Source organism: Phymastichus coffea, unplaced genomic scaffold (genome assembly GCF_024137745.1).
Source record: "Phymastichus coffea isolate CEN01 unplaced genomic scaffold, Cenicafe_Pcof_1.1 PCOF00057, whole genome shotgun sequence".
Taxonomy (NCBI): domain Eukaryota; kingdom Metazoa; phylum Arthropoda; class Insecta; order Hymenoptera; family Eulophidae; genus Phymastichus; species Phymastichus coffea.
The window spans coordinates 327,695-354,177 of NW_026706868.1; the positions used below are offsets into that span (position 1 = coordinate 327,695).

Sequence of the window (26,483 nt, forward strand, 5' to 3'; positions counted from 1 at the left end):
TAAAAATTAAATTGTGTGTTTGATTGGTAAACAAAATACACAGTCCATGGATGCTACAGAAGCCGGCTGTATTTATTGTTGTTTATTGTAATAGATTGGAGCTACAAACCATTAATTAATGTATTATTGAAACTCCGGTTTTAATATTAAATTTGTCAAATAAATGAAGTACTCAACGAAAATGACAGAAATTACTAATTCAAAGCTGCATTACAACTCAGTACTATGCCAAACATTTTCTCCCGATGGAAGATATTTACTGGCAGGAAACATTTATGGAGATATTTCAATATATGAGTAAGTGTTATTATAATTATACTTATTCTTATTGTTATGAATAAATAAAATTTTTTTTCATAGTCTTTCAGTAGCACTTGGACCTTGGCAGACAGAAGATGAAGAATTGCTTGGACCAACATATCAATTTAGAGCACATCCTGATCAACAAGTTCAAAGTATGCTAACAACTAATAATTTTCTAGTCACTGGGACATGTGGAGAAATTTCAGGATGGTGCTGGAAAACAGCAACATCTTCAAAGTGTACAAAAATTAAGCCTTCTTGGACAATACAAATTCCATCAAAAAAGTAAGTTTATAATAATCATGTTTATAGCATATATGCAATGTTAATTGTTACATCAAATATTTCTATTGCTAGAGACAGTTTGGAAAAGCCAGATGTAAATTGTTTGGTATACTCTAAAGAAAACCATCTAATTTATGCTGGTTGTGGAGACAACAAAATTCACATTATTAAAATGGATAATGGAAAAGTAGTGCACAGTTTTACTGGTCATACTAATTTTATTCACAGTATTGCATTTTTGTAAGTATGGAAACTGTCATGTTAATTAAACGTTTTAAATTTTTGTGGCTTGTTCAAAACATTAACTCCTAGAGGAAAGCAACTTGCTTCTGGAGGAGAAGATGGATCAGTTCGCTTATGGGATTTGAGAACTAAAGAAAATACAAATATTTTACAACCACATTTAGACAGTAAAGTTGCTAGACCAAAAATAGGTAAATGGATAGGTGCTGTTGATTTTACAGAAGATTGGTTGGTAAGTTTATCATTTTTTAATTATGATAATGTTGAATATATATTTTTATAAATAAATATGGCATTTTATAGAATTTTTTTAATTTGTAGCTCTGTGGTGGAGGACCAAAATTGTCACTGTGGAATACAAGAACAATGGAAGCAGCAACAATATTTGATCTTCCTGATGAAGGAATTCATGTTGCCGATATTTTTGAAGAACGTATTATTTCTGGTGGAGCAATGAAATATCTCTATCATCTCACCTACCAAGGTGTTCCATTGGCAAAAGTTCCTATTTCTAGCAGTACTGCTTTTAGTATTGCTTATCAAGAACAACCATATAAAGTTCTTAGTATTGGGGGATCTAGCAACAAAATTGACATTTGTACAAACTTTAACTACAGGGAAATAGTTTTGAAGTTTGCTTAATGTGTTTTGATAAAATTTTTTAATAAAAGTTACCTTACAAATTGAAATAATTTATCTTAATATTTACCTTAATTTATATTTTGTATCTCTGGCATTTTTAAGTATTACTTATTAACCTTTTTTTATAGCTTCCATTTTTATTTTCTCGTATAATCTATCAGTATCTCAATTTTTAGCAATTAATTCAGGTTGGTACATGAAAAATACGATTACTGGAATCATCAATAAGATAAGAAGTAAAATTACAATGTATATTTTTATACAGCAACAACCTGAGCTACACATTTCAGTTTAATTTAAAAAGTATAATTTAGAAATTGAATTTCTCAGAACTTGAGACTACTGAGTATTATAAAAATGTTTGTGGTTAAAGAGCTTGAATGTCATTGACTCAAGAAAATTTTAAAAAGCATTCATTTGTTATAGTCATTTGGTGGTTATTAAAAATAAAATAAGTGTGATTATTAACTGACAATAATATTTAAATAATATAATTTTTTTTTATTTTTATTTATAAATTTACACATGTCAATATGACTGAAGAAGTTTATCTATTTCAGGTAAATATAATATAAAAAGTATATTCAGTGAAATCACACAGAGCAATAATCGTTTCAAAAACATAATTGAAATTCTTGATGTTAGTCTAAGATCAAAACTCGTGACATAAAAAATATCACATTATTAATAATTTTTCTGAAAGCTCCAAGATGTAGATAGCATTATCATAATTACTGGTTACTTTCCAGTAGTTTAATTTCTTCTTGAACCTCGTCTTTTCTTGCGACTTTATCAAGCATTTCTTTATCTGGATTCTTTATTTCTTTATTTTTAATCTTCTTTTCCAGAGACTCTATTTCTTTCATTTTTTTTCTAAGATTTTTTAACCTTTTTAGAGGATCTACTGTGGATATTTGTTTGTTTAAAGATACAGGTATTGGTGTATTAACTGTAGATTTAGATTTTTCATTAAGTGCTTCTAATTTCCCATCTATTTTAGATTTTTCATTTGCCTTCCTTGGTTTTGTAGTTGCTGTAATCTGTTCACTGATGCTTGTCTTTTCAAGATCTTCTATTAAAGAGGGAACTCCACCTTTATTCTTGTTTTTCTTTTTCTTCTTCTTTATTTCTGGCTGAATAACTAACCCAGGTATTGAATTTGTTTTTGATTGTTCATGATCTTTTTTGGCTTTATGAGCTGCTACATATTCTGGTGTCATTCCAACCGGATATGCAGGTTTATTTTTTGTAAACTGTTTTCCTTTGCTTTCATATCTGTACAAATGTGTTGATAGAAAATTAATAAACATACCTTTTGCAATGTGTATTTAAGTTTAATAACAAGTACTTACAGTGGAACTTCTTCTTGTGGTACATATCCATCTTTTACTCTTCTAGGCTTTCTCCATGTTCCATCAGGCCTTTGGCTTGCAGGTATGAACGTTCCTCCTTCACATAAAAAACTCGTATTATATTTTTCGTTTTATTTTGTAATATAACAGAAAAAATCATGTCTTAAAGTCCAAATTGATATTTTAATTTTATTTTTAACCTACAATACATAATGCTGTCAAAATTACTGATATTGTCACAAGATATTTTACCAGAATTATTAGCATCTAATCAGTTTACTGAGCATGGAATAAAAACTGTTATATTAAAATCGGCTAATAAAATATATACATTTGTTTGTTTTGTTTTGAGATTTAAATAGAGAATCCCAAAGTATAAGTAGGTAAATTCTGACAAATGTAAATACCTTGATCATCTTTTACATATGCTGATGCCATAGTATAGTCTTGGATAGTTTGCAACCAAGAGTTAATTTATATTTCGCTGTCGATATTTGCTACCAGCGTAACATTATTAGATATTAGAATTAAGATTCCATACCATATTAAACATTATATATATATACATATATAAATACATACATATATATACATATACAACGAATGTAATGTATAGATAAAATGTCTATATATTCATTGATACATTGGCGATGGCACATGCAACTTACGGAATGGATCGAGTTTTCTTTTAGCAACTGTAGATGTCACTTACCTCCTAATGTTTGATATTAATTGTTTGTACAACGTACATACCATAACCATAGCAATGTAACCTAGTTGAACAAATAAATACAGTATTCAAATCAATATTAATTGATTTAGTTTGGCAATGTATTTTAGGTATAGACAGATATAAGTCTAATCATTTTTTATTTATTTTATATGCTAAGAAAAAACCATTATCTATCAATTGTTACAGAAGTAGGCGCACATTTATATATTTATTTATTTATTTGATTTGATTATTGGATAGGTGTGTACGTATAATACACAGATACGTCGAAGATTCGCTATAGAATCTAAAATAATTCGCTGATCATATTGAAAAATGTCATGTTTCGATTTAACGTTTGAATCAATAATGAGTAAATTTTTTCAATATATATTCCTCATACCACTGTTAAATTGAACTTGAAACTTGAATTATTTTTACATTAAGTGTATAGTCGTAGCAAAGAGGGTTATGTTTATGTCTTTAATTGTATGTGTCCACTTTTACATGTATTTTATAGATAATAGTAGTTATTACTGTAAATTGAACAACACTAACGCGACAATTTTGTCGAAACTCGCTCAGGTCAGAGATAGACACGCAATAAAGCAGAGCCATTAAAACAAGAACAAGCAGTCATTATAATTCCAACTGAACAATAATGGATGTTGATGCTGTGACAACTTCTATCAGTACAATGGTTATATTTAAAAAATAATTAGACTTTTATTACAATCAATTATTTGGTAATTAATTACAATAACATTTCATTACATTGTTTTTAGAAACTAATAGAACGAGGTGAAAAATCTTTCAATGAAAAGTGGTGGCATTTTAAATTAAATTACAATATAGAAAATGTTAAACTACTTGTGAAAACACCTGAATGCAAGAAAAATCGTACCCACTACTTTATTGAAAAAGTTCAAGTACGTGTGTTGAAGCAAGATATATGTATCTTAGAGAAAAATGAAAAAGAAGGTGTACTTAGTGAATATTTTAAAACTAAAGAATTTCAAGATCTAAAACGTTCAGCTAAATATTGGTTACAGAAATTGTTGAAAGATTTAAGTTCTTTGAAAGAAAGATTAAAGATTTCAGAGTAGACAATGTTACATAGTCGATGTGACTTAAAATGACATTGCAAAACTAATTGCTGGATATGTTTGTTGGTTATAAAAGTGGATAATTAATATACAACTACTATTCAAGGAAAACTTATCAATATTCACACATATAGTTCCCCAACATAGTGCAATGTGTTTTTTTTAAGGCTGTGGTATTATGTACATCTGTATGTTTTGTAAAAAAGATACATTATGTGCTTGAGAAGTCAAATATCATATATTAACATAAAATTAACTATGTATTATACATTTCATTAAAAGTCTTATAAGTTTATTAGTAGAATAAATGTAAGATGATTAAATTTCTTTGTCTACAAGTTAACGCAAAAATCTTTAAAAAATTCTAATAAAATAATTTTTTTACTCATACTAAGGTTTGCTTTGTACTTTCCAAGTGTAAAAATACCGCTACGTTATGTCAACTAAATCTATGTCAACTAAATCTATGTATAATATATTACATCGCCAATCATTTGTTCTTTTATTCTATAGATATAGAGAGGAGGACATTGCGCATTTGTAACGTGTTCGAGTGTGTACGAGTTACACAGAATACGAGCTTTACTATGAACACCTAACTATTACTATATACACAGGTTTGTGTGCTTTGAAAGTACCTTAAATGGATCGGATAACACAACGAGATAATTCAACAGTTAATGAAATGAAATGCTTTTTTTTCCCGTCAATCACCTTTGATTAAAATTGAATGTCTTTTAGTAGCGTTGATCAGGCTACTTGTATTAATTAAGAACTTTTTTTGGGTACAGTTATACCCTAATTCCAATTAGTTATCTAGTGGTAGCAATGTATTTTCAAGTGCGTCTTTTTGACGATCTAATCAATTGTCACGGTACGCGTAACATGTAATATATGTAATACGATGTTGTATAAAAAATTGTTTTTTTGATCCATCATATTGCATATAGAAATAAATTGAGATTATAAATCGTATCGGATTAACACATATTGTTGGCATAAATAAAATGCTCATTATAAAAATCCACAGATACGAAACGTTTTGTGAAGCGAAAGAAAAAAAAGTGTAAAAATAATGAAAAAAACAGAAGGAGCAGTCGGGCTAATCCATCGCGGGGGCGGGGAGGGGGCCCGATAGTAGATATATAAAATGGCAGGCGCGGCGCGTAAAAGCGGAAGCGTGTTGGACAATTGGAGTCGGAAGTGATTCCGGCCGAGCGTGGATTTCCCATTGTTGTTCTCGCTGCGCGTATGTACACGTCGCTCGTCGCCGCGCGATCGCGGGCCCCAACGCTAGTCGAAAAAACACGCGCGACACCGCAGCTGCAGCTCGCCGCAGCGAAGTGCACAGTCGTACACAAGTTGCGCAACTGCACCTGTCTATCGTCATGTAATGAAGTATTGTTGCAGTTTTGACGGTCTCTGCGATGATCGGTTTTTAGTCGAGAAGGTGAGTCCTTACGTTATTCGTGCTGCGCGTGGATTTCATGATTTATTCTTTGATTTCATTCTGCTTTTCAAACGTAAATTTCGCAGCATACGCTATTTGTATGAAACGCTCCACAGCAAAGAATCGTGCAGTAGCATATACACACACACATACACACACACACATATATATATATAGAGAGAGAGAGAGAGAGGCCAAATAATTGTATATAATGTAATTTACGCGTCTCAACGCTTCACGCTTCGTTGGAAACGATGAGATACGCTAATTTTGTACACTATCTCGTGCTCATCTCTATATCACCCGTTGTCCGCGTACCACGCTCGCATGGCAAATCATTCGGATGCACCTTAATACGTTCAAGGACTTGGCACAACGCTATCGGAGATGTCATGCTTTATACAGCAAATAGAAGAATACAATTCTTTTTTCTTTTCATCAGATTGCTTAGCGTCAATTAGGTAAATAATCAAGGTAGCTTTATTGTTATTAGAAGCGCACGAGTACGGTCGTGAAAAACGAAGATACCGACGGACTAAACGAAAGAAAAAGCGACAGAGTGACGATATCAAACGCGCGAACAGAAATAAGGCAAAAAGAGTATAGTCTAACAACCCTTATTGCATTTTTCTCTCTTTTTCACGTGCTGTCGAGCATAGCCTACGTCGAGAGTACCTACTTTTTTCTCGCAACCATTATTTTTCTGTGTACTCATGGCTGAGAAAAAACGCGTGGGAATGAAATAGGAATTATGAAAGAGCATGTAGCATAAAGTAATGATATATGTTTTATTGGATCGATGCGTGAGCTTTACATTTGTATAAATTGCGTAGAATAATAAACTATAACTTATCTATTGTATTTACTTTTAATTATTCAAATGATATTTTAAACACAATATGCCGTATAATTTTTCGAGTTTTCGTCGAAAATAACCCAACAAAAACATGTCAACAAATAACATAAGTTATTTATTTTTATCGACACACATAATTGGTCAGAAAATATAAGAGAATTTAGTACCTGTTGAATATCATTACATCATCGAAAACTTTATTACAACATTCTTTGAAACTTTGCAAAGACGACCAAGTATACGGAAGGCAATTTTTGTACAATTTCGACGAAAGCATTGGTTTTTTTCCTCTGTCGGTGATTTCGCTGGTAAGAATAATTGCATCATAATACTGTTGCATTTTATATTTATAAGCGTTTCTAGTATCATAATAATACACTTGACGTTTAGAGTTGATATGATTTGGATTTTTTCCACTAAAAATTGTCCTAGGATGAGCCCAATAATCGATGATGCTATTCTGCTCTTTGTTTTTTATTTTTTCCTTGATAAGAGATTCGTTCGTCTTTTGCAATTTCTTCAATTGAATTCGTTGATGTTGCGCGTATACTGTCGATGAAAAAATTACTCCAAGGAACACAAGAAATCTGCACATTTATAAATCAAATTTTATATATCGAAAAGCGGAGTGAAGTTAAAAAGTTTTTTCAGATTTGTATAAAATAATTTTATTACGGTGTCAATATTTATCAAACGAAATTATGTAGATGCACATTAAAAAAAGTAATACAATTACTTGATCATCTTAATCGTACAAGGATACTTACAGAATTGAATATTTCAGCATAATTGTAGCACTTGTCACAGAGAACTGATACGACTGACACAATTGACTAGAATTATTCTCTGTAGAAAAACTCTAGTACACTAATTCCTAAGCTATTTTTAGTTTTTTTCAGATAAAACATCATTTGATAGCGTATTTCCGTAAAGCTCATTATCATTTGATATGCATTACTAAAATCAAATTCTAAGTTATTTTAAATTACAACAGTTGTGCTCAATTATTTATCAGCAACATTATCTATGAAGTTCATTTTACACGCCATCAACATTTTTTTGCACATTAAAACTCTATCAAAATATTTTCAAATATGGCGGACATGAAAACAATACGTGATTAAGAGTAACCCTCTCTTCTATAATAAAAGAAAAATTCATATAAATATGGAAACAATTTCCAATTAATCAGAGTGTTACTCGATAGGAATTCAATTGCCGAATGGTTTGAGAGGGAACACCAGAAATCATAATGTTTTTTTATTTTCGAAATATTTCCCGCTGATATCTAGCAAAGTTATTAAAACGGTCGGAATGCGACCCCCCCCCTGCAATAAATATTATGGATAAACAAAGAGTTTACCGAGGCCATTGTTTTTTGCTTATCGATTTGGTGTTCTCCGCGTTGGTTTTTTTGCTCTGATGATTTTTCATTTTCTGCTACTGTACGAGTATGAGAGGGAGTTGGTCCGATGTGTTTTCTTTTTTTCATTTGTTTGTTGGTCATGTGTTGAAAAATGGAGTATACGGCTTGAAATTTGGAACAGCGTATTGTGTGTGTGAGCTTTTTTTCACCAACGATTATATCGGAAAACAGCTTTTGTTTTATTCGTAAATATAAAATATTCCGCGTGTGATAAATCACTATTCGTATGTATTTGTACAGTTCCTGAATCTTTGACAGAGGAACACATTGGGTTTTAAAGATTAGTTTTCGCTTAATTAATTTCCAATATCAATTATGGGATACGTAGCTTTGAAAACCTAATTAACCTCATGAAAACTTCACTTGGCTATCGATTATTCTCGAAAAGTGACGTTCAACTGAAACAAAATTTATCGGCAAAACAGGTACTAGATCGAGAGCAAAGATGGGCTGCGGAAGCAGCAGCAGCAGCAGTAGCAGCGAGAGCAAAAACTTGGGTCTCCGTCTGCTCTCAAGCAAACTACACTTCAAGCCTGAGCAGTTAGACAAGCTTACCGACTACTTCTGCGAGCTTGCAAGATCCGATCATGAAGGTACGTATACTACAACATATATTCAATTAATCTTTCGCCATTTTATATTTCTCTGCAAACGGATTACGTCATAAAAAAAACGAGCGACAAAAAAGCTGACGAATTAGAGCCAGCTACTCTGTATTTACAAGTGTAGCTGCAGCGATGCATGCATATATATCGTGTGATCGATGCATGTGCTCTCGACAGAATCCGCGGATTTGGTAAAGCTGGAGGCGAAGGTCGAACGTATGGTACAACGATTGCTGGCCGGACTTGCAAATCTCGATCGCAGGTTCGCTTCTTGCTTCTTAGTTTCCCTAAATGAACGAAGAAGGATCAAGGTGAGTCTATCTCGTTATATTTGTGTGCGAAAATTATTATTTTACTTATGAAAGATTGAGCGGCACTAGTGATCGTAATTCGATCGGAATTGATATGTGGGGAGAAATTAAAAAAGATAATATCATCCTCCATCGATTCATATTTAACTGATTTGAGCTCCATCAACAAACATTTTTTTTCATTGCCGTTCTACCCAACTGAGCAAATCGAAGATAAATTACTCGCTACTTCCATAAATTGAAAAGGTTGGACAATTTGTTCAAGTGTCATCCGAGAGAGAGATTTGATATTTTAATTGCCGTCGTCGTTTCATATATATATATACATTTGGAAAGTTCAATTTACGAAGCACTTTGGTGCAGTGTAAAACATATTTAGCTGTCTGCTAGAAGCATGTCAAGCTGAAATTTCAACTAGTCAAACAGACTCCGCCGCTCTTGGTGCTCAAAAGCGCAACTGGCCTGGAAAATATACAGGAGCCCACAAGCAGCAGCTGCTGCTAATTTACATTTGCTCTCTCTCTCTCTCCCTCTCTCTCGTGCACACCTTTATTTTAAAGCTCGTTGATATTCGTTAAGCTGCTCGGTGTAGATTTAGCAGTCTTACAATCTGGCTCTCTTACGCTTCACTATCTCGCGTAGACTTGACACCTTGTAAAATCACATTTCTGCTGAAGTCGCATGTGCGACAGTAGGGGTCAAAAGCGCGAAACTGGCAAAGTCAGGTCAGGGTCGTTGTCGGAAACGCGAGTCGACGTTTCGCTTTTGCATACGCTAATGAGGATGTAGCAGCAGGAGCCCACTCAGCCAACACGTCTCCTCGCTGCTTTCCATTTCACGGAGAATATCATTTTCACTTGCAAGCGACAAACACTTGTCACTCGCATCGCGCGCTTTTTTTCACTCTCCACGTTTAGAGTAAAGATCAAACGTTTCCTGTTTTGTTTTTCTTTTAAACGCTTTTTCGTGTTGAAAAGTGGGCTTTTCAAACGCCTAGTGGGTGCAAATGCTAAAAGGATGCACACGCACTTTCAACGATGTTTCTGACGCGATAGCTTTCATTCATCGTGGTCACGCAATATCAAAACTATATATATGCCATTTGGTCCAATATGTCATATCGTTTGGACGTAATATGCTATATCCGACTTGCGGCAAACGAGTGTAGCCTGTGTTTGAAATAAAAGGACATGCGCGAATGACAATTTACACATTGAAATACAATCAGTAGTAGAGCGATCGAAATAGTTAGACGCGTGTGCGTCACAGTATTACCTGGTAAATAATATTCTCAGCGAAAGTTAATGGGTACAGACAAAAGCGTTCGTTCCGCTTAAATAAAAATAAAAGTGTTAACGAGCCCACTATAACACAAGACAGAGAAGTGAAATTCGCATTAGCGTCACTCGTGCGCGGCGACTCTGTTTTCTCTGTACACCTCGCTGTATAGACGAAAAAATTGTCGGACGCTAGATGTAATTTTTTTTGTTCCTTTTTTGTTTCGTTTCTTTTGGCGGTGAAGAGAAAAAAACGAGAGCGTTAGTTAGATTATACGCGGGAGTTAAAAAAATAACAGCAGGGACGCGAAAACAAGAGAGAGAGAGAGACACACAGCGCAAATTGGGAGAGCGCGCACAAATGAAAGCGGAGAAGGTATACGAAGCGAGAAAGAACGGCAACTCGTCGATGAAAAATAAAAATAGAGCGGCCTCTTTTTTTTCGTTTTTTCGGTCTTCATCAATTCTAGACGAAAAGCCTCCTGCACACAGGTGCAACGTTGATTATTTTTTTCTCTAGCAACTGAGGTTCGAGTATCTGTTGCGGTTGGATGCATTGTCGATACCCAGTGGTAACAGCGATGTAGCCGAACTGGCATTGCAATTAGAAGAAGACACGAGTGCGCCAGGGTTTGCAAGGTTGAGACTGAAGGCTGGCGATGCCGGCTCGTGGGTGGAATTTTTCGGACCGGATGGCAGGCTCAGGAGGGATCTTGTCAAGGCAAAAGTGGCGGCCGTGCTCGCGCAATCTGTGAAACCAGGTTCTTAACTTTATTCGATCGAAATCCGGAAAATACGTATGTCGAAATGCAAGCTTATGATTCTGCAGATGCAATCAATGGCGTAGACGAGAGGCTGTGCATAACGCCAGGCCAAGTTGTCGACCCAGAAGTGCTGGACAAGATACTCAAGCAGCCGGAACACTGCCGAATATTCTTCGGTCCAGGTAGAGATGCACAAGCGCGGCTCAAGCTCATTAAGCTCGCGCGCCGCTGCAAGCTGCAAGCTAATTAGCAAGGGCCAGACAACGAGCTTTCGAATATAACGTTGCATAATATTGGAATTAGCCCGAAGAGAGAAAGTTTCTCGCCGCGGCGCGTGATCGCGTTACGGCGTGTGGCTCTGTCACGACAAGGATCCATCCCGTCCTCCTCGTGCTTGCCTCTACATTCGCGCCACCTCTAATTGCAAACGAAACAATTTCATTATAGAGCCTCCCGGCAGCACTCTAACGCAATTGTAATTGTATCTTGTGCCAGTCGCGCCTCTCGCGCGCCCCAATTTGAATAACTATCTTGGGGCCTTTCGGGATTTCAGATTTCATCACACGTCTCTTTTTCATATTTCGCCTCGATCGCTATCCTTCTTCTTCCTTCGTTACGGCCACACGCTCATTTTCTTGCCGTGGTGTGCCACTACGTTTAATCAGGTCCGCTTTAATAATGACCGACGGTCATTTAAAGTAACGAGCTTCGCGCGGTCGAAGCGGCAGCCGGGAACTATAAGCGCGCATCGTCAGCCGGCGAGCGCTTTGTCAATTTTTCACGCGCCAGAAGAAAAACGCCTTGTTAATATTGCGTTGAACTCGCTTCAATATTTATTCCAGCCGAAGTGGATTTGCCGGTTGTCGCTGATCACCGCGTGGTAATCGTCGAGGACGAGAATGGCATTTTATTGAAGATAGGACTTAATGGTTCGAAGTCGCAAGACATCCAAGTTAGATTACTGATCGGCCTGTCGATCAATTCTTGGCCAAACTGCGTTGATTATCCGAATAGGGTGCCACTGCATCACTGCGACGCGCTGCTCCATTATACTGCTGCGCAAACGGTAGGTTTTTATCTTTGACGCCTCGAAGGGCCAAAAATAGATACGAACAAAAGAATCGTCGACACTCTGTCATTTCGAAGCACGACTCATACAAGATTCCTTGCTGAACAATAGAAAGGCCGGAAACAGCCAAGGCATGTTCGATTAACGACTCGTAAAAAAAATACCAGTTCACAATAGCTGCACGTATTACGTAACAGCGGCCAGCGTAACGTGACGCACGAAGGAGAGAGTGGCCTGTTTTTATGTAGTTTAAATTTGGCACAGGGTATGTATTTGGTGGCGGTGGGTCCACATCAAGGACTGCGCTGTGACGACAAAGCGAGTCTGTGGCGCGTGAGACTTTTCGCAGCTGAAAAGGTGATGCGCGAACACTACTCCGACGAAAGTGTCGTCTCGCTCACCGAGGCCGCACTCATGCAGCTACTCGACCAGCTGCGTGCCCGGCGTCCTATCGACTTCTCCATCAAGCGTAAAGTGAGTATATATTTGCCGAAAGAGACATTTTCGGAAGAATCGTCGCTAAAACGAAAGGAGCCGTTCGACCGTAATGCGAAGTATCTTGGTAATGCGAGTCTTTGGAAAAAAAAGTATGAAATCCGTGCAACTAGTCTTGAACGGCTTATGAACGCCTTGAATAATCCATTTAACAAGCAAAACTTGCGCGTAATAATCGTCGATTAAAACTCATAGCTCTGTCCGCGCACATCAAATTAAATTTTCCCTGGTCGACGATGACGAAGGAGAAGGGAGATCTCGCGCACTCGTCAAACGACTACACGCGAAGGATAGCGGATTCATTTGTCGAGAGGTCGCGCTCGCGTTTATGGCTTCCCGCGTACAAAAGTGCACGAACCCTCTTCTTTTTTCTTTCGAGTCCCGCGCCACAGCGTTATTGCTAATTTTTTACGTCGCTTATTTCTTTTGGCCGTATATTCGATGGATCTACTCCTCTTTTTGCTTCTACCAACTTTTCGCGCTATAACAGCTATGAATGCTTAATGAGAAAAGTTGAATTGAAAAAAGAGAGAGAGATCGATATTCGCGCGAGCGTATAAACAAACGAAAATTTTTTTTTCAACTGCGTGGTGAGTTTTTTCAGTACATTTGCTTCGGCGACGTACTTTAAAGTTTCTCGTTTTTTTATTAGCTCTTCGAGTGAATTGAAGCAAATTGTAAAACAAAAAGCCATGGAGAAAAACAGAACCGAAACAGAGGCTCCGATCCGTTCAATCGATACTCAAATCTTTTACCGATATTTCGACATTGAGTGCCGCCATTCGAGAATTCATAAACTCCGCGATAAAAAAACAACGCGTAGGATTTTTATAATGAAATATCTAAAGCACGAGTGGCATAAAAATCTTAAAGATTAATTAGTCAAAACTGAAGTCACCGGAGAAGCATACATATCTCGGCTAGTCAATATTTTCACCGAGATCGAAGGGAGTCGGCGATAAATAAGGCACAACTCGATAGCTTCCTCGAGGCACTTTCAAGGGAACTGTGCACATAGTATTACCTGTGCGCCAGTATTTCCTCGATATTTATTGCGTCCATTTCCTATAGACACGCTTGCGCGCAATCGAACGTTTTATTTCTTTCTTTCCTTTTTGTTGAACGCGCGCGAGCGCGAGCTCTCTCTGTTTCATTCATGGACTCCCAAGCGTTCGCGCTCGCGCGGCTGCTGCTGCGCGCCAGTTCACTTTCATTAAAACTTTTTCGACCCCGCGCATCGTGATTGATCGTACTTTCCATGCTGCTCCCTCCATCTAAGCTTGCGCGAGTTTATTTTTTATGAGGATCGGATGATCGCTCTCTCTCTCTCTCTCTCTCTCTCTCTCTCTTTCCCTCTCACTCGCTAGCTTGATTATCGCTTCTTCACAAAGATTGATTTGCGAGAACGTTAATAGCCGAGATCAATTTTAAAAGTTTGACGCGGACGCGAAGTGTTAATTTAATCTTCAAGTGACAAGTATTGTCGAGAACTTCCGACAGAACATTCGTTTTATGTCTCGTTTTCTATACCCCAAGAGAAAATCTATTTAGTTAAAGAAATGGAACGTTTGTTGAAAATGCAAGTTACGATGGATTTACTCTTCGAACGCGACTATATTGTTGAGAGAATTTTTCGGATGATGTTTTGCAAGCTCAGTCAAAAAGGCTCGCACAACAGATCACGGGAGTGCCGTGATGAACTTATTGGCTTCGCTCTGACAAAATGTCGCTGCAAATTCTCAAGGCACCATTTGCGAAGGGAACACGAATGTACGGAATAGCGGAGCGTTTTACAGGGCAGGCTACGACTGGTCTCCAGGCACATTCTTCGAGCGATTCACTGGTGGTCACTCGAGCAACGCGCCGGGCCAGATCCCTTGAGAAGCTGGTCGTCCGAGAGCCTCGCTCAGCACGTGCTTCTGAGCCTCGACGAGTTGCTGCGCGCCTTGCGCTGTCAAAACCTGCGATGTTACTTTCAACCGCGATGCAACCTCATGCTACAGTGCGCCCGGGGTACGTACTTCTTACTCGTCGAAATTTATCGAAATTTATCAGCGCAAACTGCTTTGATTCAATCTGGGACCCTGATAATTACACGCACGCAGCTCGGCTGCACGAGAGCAGTACGTATACGGGATAGGCCGTCAGCGTCGCATCCACGGGGTGCAGCTGTTCGCAATTTCGCCGGCGAAAACTTTTCCGCCCGTTTCCCGGCGCTCGCGTGATGAGAAAGCGCTCGCGAGTTTGGATTAAGCTCGCTCTGCGGATTTTAGCAATTGTTGCGCGCAGCGTGATTTCGCGTCTTCCTGCGACGTCGCGTTTACGCGTACTTCAAGCAGATGAGTCCTCGTAGTGGAAATGGATTTTTCTTTTTTCAAATGAATCAGTTGGCGCGAAATTGACTAGTGCGGCCGAATCGCGCGATTAAATCCGAGCGCACGCGCACCTTTCCGGTCGAAAGCTCAGCGACATGATATAATTTAATTTCAAGATCATTGCACTGGCGGTCGGGCGTGTGATCAAGGCCACCGATTCAATGAACCAAAAGCCACCTGTAAACATCAAAGCCAAGCCACAAACGACCAAACGTTGAGTCACGTGATCAACGACCCACGAAAGATCGGCCATTGCCTCCGCATTGCCGAAAATCTAGCCGCGCATAGACGTACAGACATGTACACGAGAGGGAAATGAAGAGAGCGCGCACTGACGCGGAAGTATCGGACGATTCCGCGTGGCTGGCCTCTCAACTCGTCCCTTCCCTCGCTGCGCGAGTAACATAATCTCTTTCGATAATGCTATGTGCTTCACATGTGCTTTTCATCCTCACTTTGTCCGCTGGCCCGGGATTTATATTGTTTTCACACGCTCAGAAGGTTGTGGTTCCCATTGGACAAAAGAAATTTCGTAGGGCTAATTGTGCGATCAATGTTCATACGATTCGCTCGCTTCCCAATTGCCTCTGAACAATAAACATACAGTGCGCTATAACTCACTAAAAATCGACTATGCGCTTGTAAACATCCACTATATACGAGGCTCGTGAACGCGCGCAACATCTTCCATTCGCGATCACGCGCGTTCCATCGGCAGGGGCAGCGCCGTACGCGCGTCCGCGCGATGATTTATAGTTTCATTACGCGCTACAGACCCGAGCTGCTCTGGCAGTAGGCATCCCTCGCTACTTGGACGAAACCCTCGCGATTCGAGGAAACTACCGTGGACGACCATCGAGTATGCACTGCATAGCCGCTGTCGGATATTTATCGCCTTCTCTCTCACGCACTCAAGTGAGATTGCCAGCTATTTTACCCGACGTGTACCGGGGCCGTTCCTCCAGCGATCAGTAGTGTAAGATCGTTGCGTTGCTGATTGATCGGACTGTGTTTCGTTGTCACGCGAGAGGTATCGAATTCTGATCAATACGCGCCGGTCGCCATCGAGCTGAAACACTCGGACGAGATGCGTAAGCGCTTGTGAACCGCTGTACGATATTTCAGGTGGAACATCAGTACACGAAGACGCTTACGCACGGGACGCTCGACTTCTCGAGGCGTACCTGTCGGCGTTGCACGCCTACTCGCTCGAGTGGCTGCACTACCCCGCGCAACGCGGCCTCGCCGCCGGCGAGCTGCTCGAGAGGGAATTGGTTTCACGGTGGAGGCAGGTCATGGCTTCGTTACCCAGGGGCAGTATGTCCGGCCATTACGGCTACGGGCCACGTCAGTTGCAGTATCTCGGATTGCTCGTCAAAGAGGTGCTACGAGCAAAGGATACTCTACAGCAGGTAATTGCTGCGTAATTGGAAAACGACAATTGCGTTCAGCTGAGAAGCGACGAAAGCCACGGTTCGATTGTCGCGCAGGGCAGCTACGACACCTGCCGCAGCTTCTTCAATCTGTCGGCGGATTGGCAGTGCGGCGAGGCTATTGATAACTTGATATATCTACTGAGCTTGGTACTGAGGCAGGCGAAGGACCAAGTTTCCCACTCGTCGAGCGCGAGCAGTGCGCGCAGGAGAAAGCACAATCAACGACGCGGACGCGCGGAGAGAAAAAGAAGCTGCGCCAAGGCCTACTTCGATCGATCCGTCGACGTGCTGATCGACGTGGTGAAGAAGGATCGCGACACTGCCTATCTCGACTTGGACAACACCACCGTCATGGCCAAGGCACTGCTCAAGTGGCTGTACTTCGGTAAGAGCGAGCGGCGACATTCAGCGCTCGGCCGAGTTGGCACATGAGGCTTTGCGCGTTGCAGGTATGGAGGAGGACAAGAAGGTGCTGGGTCCGCTGCTGCGCCCGTATCTGGGCAATCTGTTCAACGCGTCGCACGAGTACGCGTGGCACGTGGAATCGTGGCGCGCCCGTACCGACAGATACTCGGCGGAAACACGCTCGCTCGCTGCATTCTGTAAGTTGGTGGCGCAACGCGAGATTCAGCCGGCTAATGGCATTGTCGAGTCGCTGTCCAGAGGCTGGTGCTGGCCCGACGAGCTCGCGCGACAGATCGAGCGTGCCGAGCCTCGACACGGACTCGGTCTGGTCTTCCTCACGCCCGAGCGCATACTCAGGTTGGCATCCGCTCGCTGCTGCGTCATTTCCTCGTTCGATCGATCGCGCGCTCGCTGCGATCCGCTCGCCGCGGCGGAGCCGTGTTTGCCTCTTGACCGCGCGGGGCCGCGGGTAGCCAGCTCAAGTTTTCGCAATTTGCCTTAGTCACCGGCTGCATTGTCGGTTCCGAGCACGAGCTGGCTCGGTACACTTTTTCGCTAGTCGTTCCCACGTTTAGGCTGGCTTGATCGCTCGCAAAGTTCGGACGGAAGTTCTCGAGAATGCATTTTCGACAAGATCGTCGAATGTCGACAGCGGATGGCGGGATCGCTTGTTTCCTCGCGTGGAAGTTAACGAAGCGCTACTGTAGCTCGTTACAGCAGCACGCTGTCCAATCGATACACAAAGGATGCAGCGCAGCAGTAGTGGTATCGCGGTGACATTATCCCCTCGGGACCTTTGTCTCGCGACAGTTAAACTGTTCATTCGATCGCTTTCTAACCCTCGTACGCACGCGTGCGCTCAGGTATCAGTTGAAATTCGCCAAGGACCAGGGACCTAATTCATACTCGACCTGGAGCAAAGCAAGGAGCCTCGGTAGTGCAGTCAGAAAGTCGAGTGTTGCGCGTGCCGCTATGATCACGGCTAACGACACGCTACTTGCTACTTTGAGATCTCTCGCTGCCAAAGCTGACGACGTCAAAGAGAAAGGTATACAGATATATATATTTCGCTTTTCATAAGATAACAACGACACTACTCAGAGCGAGGGAGAGAGAGAGAGAGAGAGGAAGGGAGAGAGCGCGAAACAACAGTTAACTGAATTTTCTTGATTTAAATAAGTATTAAGCCTGCAGCTGAAATGATTAGTTATAAAGCGAGAGTTAGAAAGACCAAATTGAATTACGCATCTTCTTTTAGAAATATCTCGTTTTATATCTGTGAGTCTGAAAAAATGTGAAAAGGCTCGATAAATAGTTGCAGGCCATGTGGAGTTACGAGATAGAAGCCCTTTGACACTTGCGGTGGTAACGGCAAGGCGACGAGGCCGACAACGCGGACCCGCTGGCTTGATTCCGGCTCTGGTCAGCCTCAACAAGTTTCGGGTGAGTGTGCGCAAAAGCTCTTTATACCACGGTCCAGCGTGTTGTGCATTTGACAGGGCTTTGACTTCTGATGAGGTAACCGCTCCCCCCCTCGCTCTGCCGCGCTGTCGATAGTGGACTGCCCCTTACTCTCCCCTTTTGGGCTTTGTCGGTTAAATGAACTCACCTGACTTCTCTTCGCCGGCGTTATAATGAGCACACAGTGCACATGAGTTGTCTTTCACACTGTTTTTTTTTTGCTCTTACGCTTTACGCTCCTATACGTGTGATAGTTATCGGAAAAGTTGCGAGATTTTTAGTTTCGCAAAGATATTTCATTAGTGGGGTATTGATTTTTAAGTTTTTGTTCGTTAGTGATATTCAACAAGAGATCAAAAGTGAATATCGAATTAACTTTTATTATATCGTGCTGCGGAAATTCACGTTTGAATAATATATTATAAAAACGTATTCATTTTCAAAGTTATTCTGTTTCCTTAGCTCCTTATAATTACAGTCTAGGAGCCACATGCAGGGGAGGGGTCTGAGATGATAGTCGTAAAATGTTCTACCTATCTCGGTTTTATGTATTTTGACTCGCTGAACACAAGGTGGTTTAGTAAATTAACGGTTAATTTAACATTAACCATTTACATATTTAAATGACTATAACTAGTTTATCAATAGATTTATCTATATTTTGCTAACGGACAAAAATTCCTTATCTCGTAAGAAATGAGCAGGTTCTTTCAGATTAGAAAAATATTCAATACGACTTGAGATATTTGAAATTTAATTTGACAGCTGCATTGCGCGCTTGGTGCGTGCCTTTGCGCAATATCTCGAGTTCTACGCAATATTTTTTGAATTTGAAGAATGCTACTTCTTCATTGCGAGTTCGGATATGCATGATATATTTCAAAATATTGCTGAGATTCTTAATAATTTTTTATTGTCATCTAAACAATTAATTTGTTAGAACTAAGTAAAGGTACACTTCTCGATGAGCCACCGTTAAAATTTGGTTCAGCCGGTCAAAATACATAAAAGCCACTTGGGTAAAACATTTTACCCCTATCGACCACGACACCGCCTCTCCTCTGGCTCCTAGACTAATCAAGCTCTTGCAGATAGTAAAATAAAGACAAATGGATTTGTTATTAATATTGAAACCTAAAGTTTAACAAGTGTTGTCGTCTATGGATTCTCGCCCGAACGAGATAAGATATGTTGCATCTCGTAAAGATTAGAAGAGCAAAGTAAAAAAGTGATCGCTCGTTTTATCACAGTATCGAACAGTCGCTTAGAAAGTAAGTGGAGAAGGAGCCGACAAGCGAGTGAGAGACAGATGAGAGAGAGAGAGAGAGAGAGAGAGAGAGAGAGAGAGAGAGAGAGAGAGAGAGAGAGAGCGAAAGCAAGCAATGAAAGTGCAGATCGCACGGGAATTGGAAATCAGCGCATTCAGCATATGTATCCTCCCTTGCTGAATCTGAATTCCTTACTTTGCATACGCAAGATGTCCGTATAAAGTGGTGGATCCTTTTCCGTAAATCCGTATAAGAATAGCATGTTCTCGTCTCTGCGCTCTACTCTTCAATGCAAGCTGAACAAAAGACGAAAGAACTACCCGAAATGGGATTTGTAGACGGTCGATGTGTTACGACCGAAAAGTCATAGGCAGTCCGCTTTGAATGACTTCAATCTGTGCTGGCCGAATTCAAAGTTTGGCAGGCGGGGGCAAGAGTGTGCGAAATTCGGCTCATCGATATTCAGCCTCGCGCTTGTCGAGGCTTCCTCACGCTCGCCGAGGATACAAATGAACGCCTTGGCCCGTGCCCGAGAAAGTGATTTGGCTTAATTATTTGTTCCTCAACTCACCCGTTCGCGAGTTTGATTGAATTTAACGCGAGAATCTCGATCTCTTCTTTTACTCGAGCACGTCGTCGACGCCGACGATATTTCACGCTCTCGCGCAAAACTTGGCAAACTCGTACAAACGACAGGCCCAATTTTATACAGCTGGACAGTACATTTGTAGCGGCTCAAAAGGGAAAGTAAGGTGTTAAAGCCAAGAGTCGAGAAACTATTAATCTCCGAAACCAATAACCGGATAAGAGATTCAAAGTTTGCGATCGCGCGGTATTAGAGAATGTCTGTTTAGCCGACTTGGTAACGGATCTGTTGAAGGATTTACCTGGCCGTTAATTCGCACTATATCGATTTTCGCGACCGTTCACCATAAGCTCTGCCTTCGTCATCGCTTAAGCGCTGATCAAACGCTTATTCTTCCATCGAGTAGTATCCAGTTTATTTGTTTGAAACATCGATGGCTTAGTGGAAACAGACATCTTTTGAGTTTCCGCACTTTGGAAGTTGCGATAATACGATAGGTGGAAAAAACACAGAAAGCATATGACTATCTGAAATATCGACTTCTGCAACGTTGTCTAGCTATATTATTTGGAAAATATCCATACAACGTATCCTTGTTAAATCTGAATAGTACGCCAGACGAAGCAAATACCGACGCACATCCTATGAATTTTAGTACCCGAAGGGACTTTGTCCAGTCTCCGAAGTCTACGCTCGGAGTACAAGATCAAAGATCACTAGCAAGTCAGTCTAAAATGGTTTTCGAACTTGAAAAAGCTATTAAAAAGTAACGAGGTCTTTTGGTGAAACAATATGGAAAAGTGTCATCCAACCATTAAACTTGAACGCACACTCTTGGAACTCTCTCTTTGCGAGAGCGCATTCGATCGCGCGGATGCATGAAAAATTGCGAAGCTTACGAGCTCTTTGGAGGCCTGCACTCGAGAATTCCCTTTTTCCAGTCAGTAGACTTTTAACCGCCTTGCGCAGGGGCGAGGATCGGTTTTGATAAGCCGTCAGCCGGGCGTTCGGTCACGCGATATTTTATGACGCTGCGCGTGCGACGGAGCTTGCAATAATTGAATCTCGAAATATAATTTTAGCAGGCACGATCAGGCGCGTAGTGGTAGTATTGCTCACTGGATTACACACGCTTCATTGAGCATTGTAATGCAGCTAATAACGAGTTGTACTTCGCATTAGCGCGTTCAAACAATCAAGCCAGTACATCGTAATAAGCCGTAATTGAATGGCGCACTTGTTATTGTGATGTCAGGTATTCGTCAGACGAACGAGTCTTTAATAATTCGGCGAAACTGTCAATTACGGAATAATTGCGCGTACGTGGAAAAGCCTGCACTCTTAGCTCGCAAGTATACCAAGTCAAGTCCCTTGGGAGGATTATACGATCAAATACGCGCGACGCGCTCTGGTCTAGCACAAGAAGCGATCTAAAGATACCGACTAGTTCGTACTTTATTTAGCAAGAGTCGAGCCTCGAAGTAAGCCGGTGCGCGCTGACCGGATTATATTCCCTCGAGGAAGGCCACTATATTCTTGTCGTCCGTAATTTCTCGTCCAGAAACTAGGTGTACCTTGCGCGATGTCGCTGACCTCATGTTGCTTCAACGTATCTCTAGTAAGCTGTGTTGTTTTTTAATTAGTGTCATTGACAAACACAAAAGATAAGCCTAGTCATGTTGACAGTGAGTCGGCGAAGCAGAAATGCAGCCTGGACATTAATTTCTTACTCGATTATTAGACTGTTTTTCCATTAAGTTCACCGCTTCTGAAATCGGGTACAACTACTTTCGAGTTAACTTGGTCTTTTACACAACCACCTCTGCTCTCCGTATTCTCATTAAAGCCTCGAGACTTTAAGGGAGCAAGTTGTATTGCAGCAGTAGCAAGCACACGTGTGCGTTTACACAGCGGAATATTGGATTTCGATAGCTTCAGAGGGCACGAAAGCTGCCGTCCGAGCTTGCGGGTCTATATAGCACGAGACTTTTTCTCTTTTTTACGGCTCTGGGATGCTTTGTTGGGCTAAGACTTAATTTGTTTTCGCCCCGACAAGTTTTTTAATTAATAAGTTTGCTTCAGCGAGCGACAGTGGCGAAAGCTCACACACACACAACTCACATACATAGACCAGCTGGTTTTTACTTATCAGCGGTTTGGTTTTACAAGTCGAATTGAAAATTTCTGGCTTCAAGATCTGAATGGAAGAGATCGCGTTACAAATAGTTACTAATTCAGCGAACTTTTTCTTTTGTCTTCGGACGTTTTCTTGTCGAAGATAGAATAATCTCGCCGCTTCTTGGGATTAAATTTACGAATGGATTTTCATTGGGAAATCTTTGAAAGGAGAAAACTAGTGGCTCTCAATTATTCGTTCATCAGTCGATGATATTAACGAGGAGCAGAGGCAAACGTGCAGCACCACAAAAACTTGACTTATCGCGTCTGAGTGATTTTCCAAAGACTATTCCGAACGGATTAAGTCCATGTGCGTCTAACCCACATCTGGCCAGGTTCCTTCCTCTCCAGCTCGACAGCGCTCGAGCGTCCCCATAAATAAAGCTATAAAAAGAGAGCATCCCACTGGTTGCGTCGCGCGCGGTCACGCCATCGTCGCTCTTCATTCCACCGTTGGGCGCAGCGCGAAGAGGAAAATAAGCCATCGCCTATAAACTTAGCACTTTGCTACTGGTGACGCAGGTGTTGCAGGAGGTAGCGCAGCTCTTACCGGCGGAAGAACGTAACGCGATGCTGGAAATGGTGAGGAGAGTGTCACGAGATGCTGCCCGTCGACGACTGAGACGTGCTAGCTGTCCCGATCCGGCCAGTCTGGTCGGCGTGCAACGTCAGCTTTACACGCCCAGGTGAAGCATTATTATTATTATTTCGCCATGCACAATTGCCTCTTGCTAATTACGTTCAATTACTGCGAGGCGCCTGCGCGCGGGGAAAAAGCGCGCCAATTAATTGACGAGCGTGCTCGGCCGCCGGGCGACACGCGCGAAAGGGGAGTTATATTTTAATTAGCTTATACCGCCTCCTGTCCGTCTGTGCGGTTTAACACAATATGCACGCAGAGGGACGTTGCGCGCGTGTGCGAGCAGTTCCGATCAATACAGAGCGAGCGAGAGCGCGCTTATTGAAGCACCAATAATTTGCAGACGATGTGCGATTAGCGCGATGATTAAATTCTCAATTACCGCCTGATTTCGCCGATGCTGCTGCTGAAAATATTTCTGCATGGCGCGCGCTCCCCGTTGAGTGTCAAGCGAGCGCGCTGCGCCATCGTTGCTTTAATATTTCATTGAAGACGATCGCCGATGGCCGATCGATGAATTTTGATCCTCGTCGATTGATAAAAATTCAATTCGTCGCTCGTGAAAACGAACAGAAAAGAAACATTCCGAGACTCCGTTCAATTCTGTTTGTTGCACGCTGGAAAATTCATTACAAGCAAATCAACGGGAGAAACTCGGGGAAATTGCTAACGGGGCTACCATCCTCTCATGCAAAGAGCCAAAATTCTATTTGTAACAAGCCTTTCTATCTCACTCTCTCTCGGCACATAGAGCTGCCAATTTCTATCCCTCTCCACGAGAACTGCGATAGCCGTGTCGAATTATTGCGGTTTTCCGCGAGACCAAAAGCATCGCCCGCGGCAATTTCGCTTTTCCATCTATAGACACATCGCCATAGATCTTGTTCTATGTGTACTGCGATCGAATTTGCATATAGCCCTCGCTCTCTTTCCGGCCCCCGCCCCTCCCGCCGACGATAGCCAAGTACGTCGATTTACGTTGCTCGCGATAAAACTAGTCGAGTTCTCGGTTTTTCTCGGCGCGTCGATTACGACGAAGGTGCTCCGCGTACGGCGTTGTAGTGCGATCAAATGCATCGTAATTCAATGGGCATAACTTAATTCACTCAAGCGCACGAGTAGTTAACCAAGGCCGGTCCCCACAAGCGCGGGAGTATATTCCTCCGCGCGCGCTCATTGTAAATGCGGTGAGATGGTGTTTCCGCACCGTCGTGCGCTAATTACTTATACGCGGCGAATCGGCCGCGCACGACATGGCCTGTCGGTTCAGAATTGGCGCTTAACGTTATTCGCGTGTTCGCCATGCGCGCGACTCGCAAACGATTTGGATTATATACACGATAGCGTCCGTGCATGTCATGGTCCGACTATTTCTCGCGTTTTACTACTTGTCCGCGCTCGCGACGATTTCCATGCGATGTTTGTTCTTTTATCCGCTAATGGCTTACAGCCGTTCTCATATTTTGATAGGGCCGGGCAGCTAAAACTTGTTTACGACGGCTACAAACAACAAAATTCGTCAGCGCGTAATTGCCGCAACCGAGTTTTACTAACGATAAAAGCGTCGAGGGTCGCGGCAGGGAGGACAACAAAAATGGAAAGAATTTCGTGTTGCCTACAGTTAGAACTTGCATCGGCTGGTATAAAAGATCATTCTAGCCGAAATACATGCCGCTTCCTTTGTGCACTTGCGCAGGTCGGAGTCAAAGTTGTACGATGTGTCGTCGCCCGCGGTGCAAGACTCGCCGAATACGCGCCAGCAACGAATCATTCAGGAGCGTCAGCTTCAGCTGCGCCGTGAGATATCCGAGCTACACGATACCCTGACTCGAGGGCTAAGGAGCCGAAGTCAGTTGCCGACCTGGGATTCCACCTCCATGGCTTCGTCTTCCTGGGCTGCTTCTTCGGCCGCTAACTCCATCGGACACACTCGACTCAAGAGGCATCACACTGCTATCTGGGACAATGTGCGAGGTTAGTGTCGCGTAGTGCGACGTTAATTTATGCAATCGATAGACAGAGAGAGAGAGAGAGAGGGAGAGAGAGAGAGAGAGTGAGAGAGAGAGAGAGAGAGGGAGAGCGAGAGAGAGAGAGAGGCAGAGTATACTCAAAGTTTATGTACGTTGCGGTTTACACGCAGGCACGTCGCCGCTCTGGGATAGCGTCAGTTGTAATAGCACATTCTCTAGAGTCAAGACCGAGGACGCGATCGAAGCTAACACGAATGACAACGAAAAAGATGACGACGATGACAGGTTGCCTACGTGGGATCTGTTGGAGAACGCGCTGAACAACAAGTTTTTGACGTACAAGTCAGATGATCAGCCAAATTCTATCGATGGAAATAAGGACGTCAACGTGGAGTACCTTGTTATCAGCAACGATACGAAGGAGTTTGCAAAGTAATCTGTGTAATTCATATCACAAAAAGCCTCTAAGAGTGTTCGTTCGATTAAAATAATTTTCAACTAAATAAATAGCTGGGCTTTTTCAATAATGAATTTCGTGGTCGATTAGAAGAGATAAGTTAACCAGGACATTGGAAAGAGAAACGCTATAGATAAAGTTATTACCGAGGTAGTTAAAAGTCAGTTGAATTTTATGGTTGCGCCGTAGCTAGAGAATAGGAGGGGGAGAGGGCAACGGCATAAATTTGTGCGGTCGCTCAAAGGCTCCCGCTCGGTGCATTTCCCCGTGAATCCTGTTTATTATGCGCCTCATAAAAGAGCGAGACCGCGCGTAATATAACTGTAACTACACCTAGGACGAACAGCTCTTGGAGCTACTCGAACGGAGTCTTTAATAAAACACATTTCCTTTTTTCTTCTTTGCCAAAGACGAATATTCGTACAAAAATATCAGTGACAGTTATAAAGTTTACCCTTCGAGTTCATCGATAACTCGAGAGGCCGCAGGATAATTGCGGAAGAAACAAAGAGACAAAACGGAATGTCGCCCGGCGACCTTATTATTTTTTTATCGGAAACTTAGTCGTCTTCCAGCTTATCCAATACAGTTCGCGAGAGCGTAATAGATAAACGTTATCGTTCACTTTTTTGGAAAAACGCCCTTGGAAGTTCATTTCTTAGTTTTCTCTCTTTAGCGGGCAATGAAAGCATATCGCAGAGTCAAGCCAACATGAAAAAGTCGACTTTGTCAACACCCCATTCAAAATAAACGAGAGCTTTTTGAGGTTTTATGCGAATCACGCGATAAAGAGGCAGTTTCGGCATCCTTC

At 41.5% G+C, this 26,483-nt stretch overlaps 4 protein-coding genes across 6 annotated transcripts; 3 read left to right on the top strand and 1 right to left on the bottom strand.

Annotated features, from left to right (window-relative positions):
- Window positions 1-31: 31 nt before the first annotated feature.
- LOC131666203 (THO complex subunit 6 homolog) lies at window positions 32-1,511 on the top strand. Its single transcript, XM_058938643.1, has 5 exons — window positions 32-297; window positions 361-588; window positions 661-828; window positions 901-1,063; window positions 1,153-1,511. Exons 1-5 carry the CDS (start codon window positions 164-166, stop codon window positions 1,471-1,473), a joined length of 1,014 nt encoding a protein of 337 aa, XP_058794626.1. The 5' UTR covers window positions 32-163; the 3' UTR covers window positions 1,474-1,511.
- A 488-nt stretch (window positions 1,512-1,999) lies between these two features.
- On the bottom strand, window positions 2,000-3,567 carry LOC131666192 (partner of Y14 and mago). 2 transcript variants are annotated; one of them, XM_058938626.1, is made up of 4 exons: window positions 3,538-3,567; window positions 3,233-3,322; window positions 2,826-2,922; window positions 2,000-2,748 (listed from the first exon to the last, which is right to left on the bottom strand). In XM_058938626.1, the coding sequence occupies exons 2-4, from the start codon at window positions 3,261-3,263 to the stop codon at window positions 2,205-2,207; spliced, it is 672 nt and encodes a 223-aa protein (XP_058794609.1). In that variant the 5' UTR covers window positions 3,264-3,322; window positions 3,538-3,567; the 3' UTR covers window positions 2,000-2,204. The 2 variants fall into 2 exon arrangements, with proteins under 2 accessions (XP_058794609.1, XP_058794610.1); XM_058938627.1 differs by lacking the exon at window positions 3,538-3,567 and adding an exon at window positions 3,408-3,426.
- A 238-nt stretch (window positions 3,568-3,805) lies between these two features.
- LOC131666193 (uncharacterized) lies at window positions 3,806-5,167 on the top strand. The gene is made up of 2 exons (XM_058938628.1): window positions 3,806-4,237; window positions 4,323-5,167. Exons 1-2 carry the CDS (start codon window positions 4,199-4,201, stop codon window positions 4,641-4,643), a joined length of 360 nt encoding a protein of 119 aa, XP_058794611.1. The 5' UTR covers window positions 3,806-4,198; the 3' UTR covers window positions 4,644-5,167.
- Window positions 5,168-5,469: 302 nt separating this feature from the next.
- Window positions 5,470-25,720, top strand: LOC131666180 (uncharacterized). 2 transcript variants are annotated; one of them, XM_058938598.1, is made up of 16 exons: window positions 5,470-6,093; window positions 8,801-8,968; window positions 9,158-9,291; window positions 11,089-11,329; window positions 11,398-11,514; window positions 12,175-12,398; window positions 12,666-12,875; window positions 14,678-14,909; window positions 16,397-16,683; window positions 16,762-17,092; window positions 17,157-17,469; window positions 17,976-18,160; window positions 18,428-18,555; window positions 23,128-23,291; window positions 24,942-25,219; window positions 25,386-25,720. In XM_058938598.1, exons 2-16 carry the CDS (start codon window positions 8,821-8,823, stop codon window positions 25,649-25,651), a joined length of 3,258 nt encoding a protein of 1,085 aa, XP_058794581.1. In that variant the 5' UTR covers window positions 5,470-6,093; window positions 8,801-8,820; the 3' UTR covers window positions 25,652-25,720. The 2 variants fall into 2 exon arrangements, with proteins under 2 accessions (XP_058794581.1, XP_058794582.1); XM_058938599.1 differs by having other exon boundaries at window positions 5,472-6,093; window positions 14,693-14,909.
- Window positions 25,721-26,483: the final 763 nt, after the last annotated feature.

Coding starts and splice junctions, on each gene's coding strand:
- LOC131666180 (XM_058938598.1), top strand. CDS start 8,821: ATGGGCTGCGGAAGCAGCAGCAGCAGCAGTAGCAGCGAGAGCAAAAAC. Junction 14,910..16,396: donor CATGCTACAGTGCGCCCGGG/GTACGTACTTCT, acceptor ACGATATTTCAG/GTGGAACATCAGTACACGAA. Junction 25,220..25,385: donor TATCTGGGACAATGTGCGAG/GTTAGTGTCGCG, acceptor GTTTACACGCAG/GCACGTCGCCGCTCTGGGAT.
- LOC131666192 (XM_058938626.1), bottom strand. CDS start 3,263: ATGGCATCAGCATATGTAAAAGATGATCAAG. Junction 2,923..3,232: donor ATATGTAAAAGATGATCAAG/GTATTTACATTT, acceptor TTTTATGTGAAG/GAGGAACGTTCATACCTGCA. Junction 2,749..2,825: donor CCACAAGAAGAAGTTCCACT/GTAAGTACTTGT, acceptor ACATTTGTACAG/ATATGAAAGCAAAGGAAAAC.
- LOC131666203 (XM_058938643.1), top strand. CDS start 164: ATGAAGTACTCAACGAAAATGACAGAAATTACTAATTCAAAGCTGCAT. Junction 298..360: donor GGAGATATTTCAATATATGA/GTAAGTGTTATT, acceptor TTTTTTTCATAG/TCTTTCAGTAGCACTTGGAC. Junction 589..660: donor ATACAAATTCCATCAAAAAA/GTAAGTTTATAA, acceptor TTCTATTGCTAG/AGACAGTTTGGAAAAGCCAG.
- LOC131666193 (XM_058938628.1), top strand. CDS start 4,199: ATGGATGTTGATGCTGTGACAACTTCTATCAGTACAATG. Junction 4,238..4,322: donor CAACTTCTATCAGTACAATG/GTTATATTTAAA, acceptor CATTGTTTTTAG/AAACTAATAGAACGAGGTGA.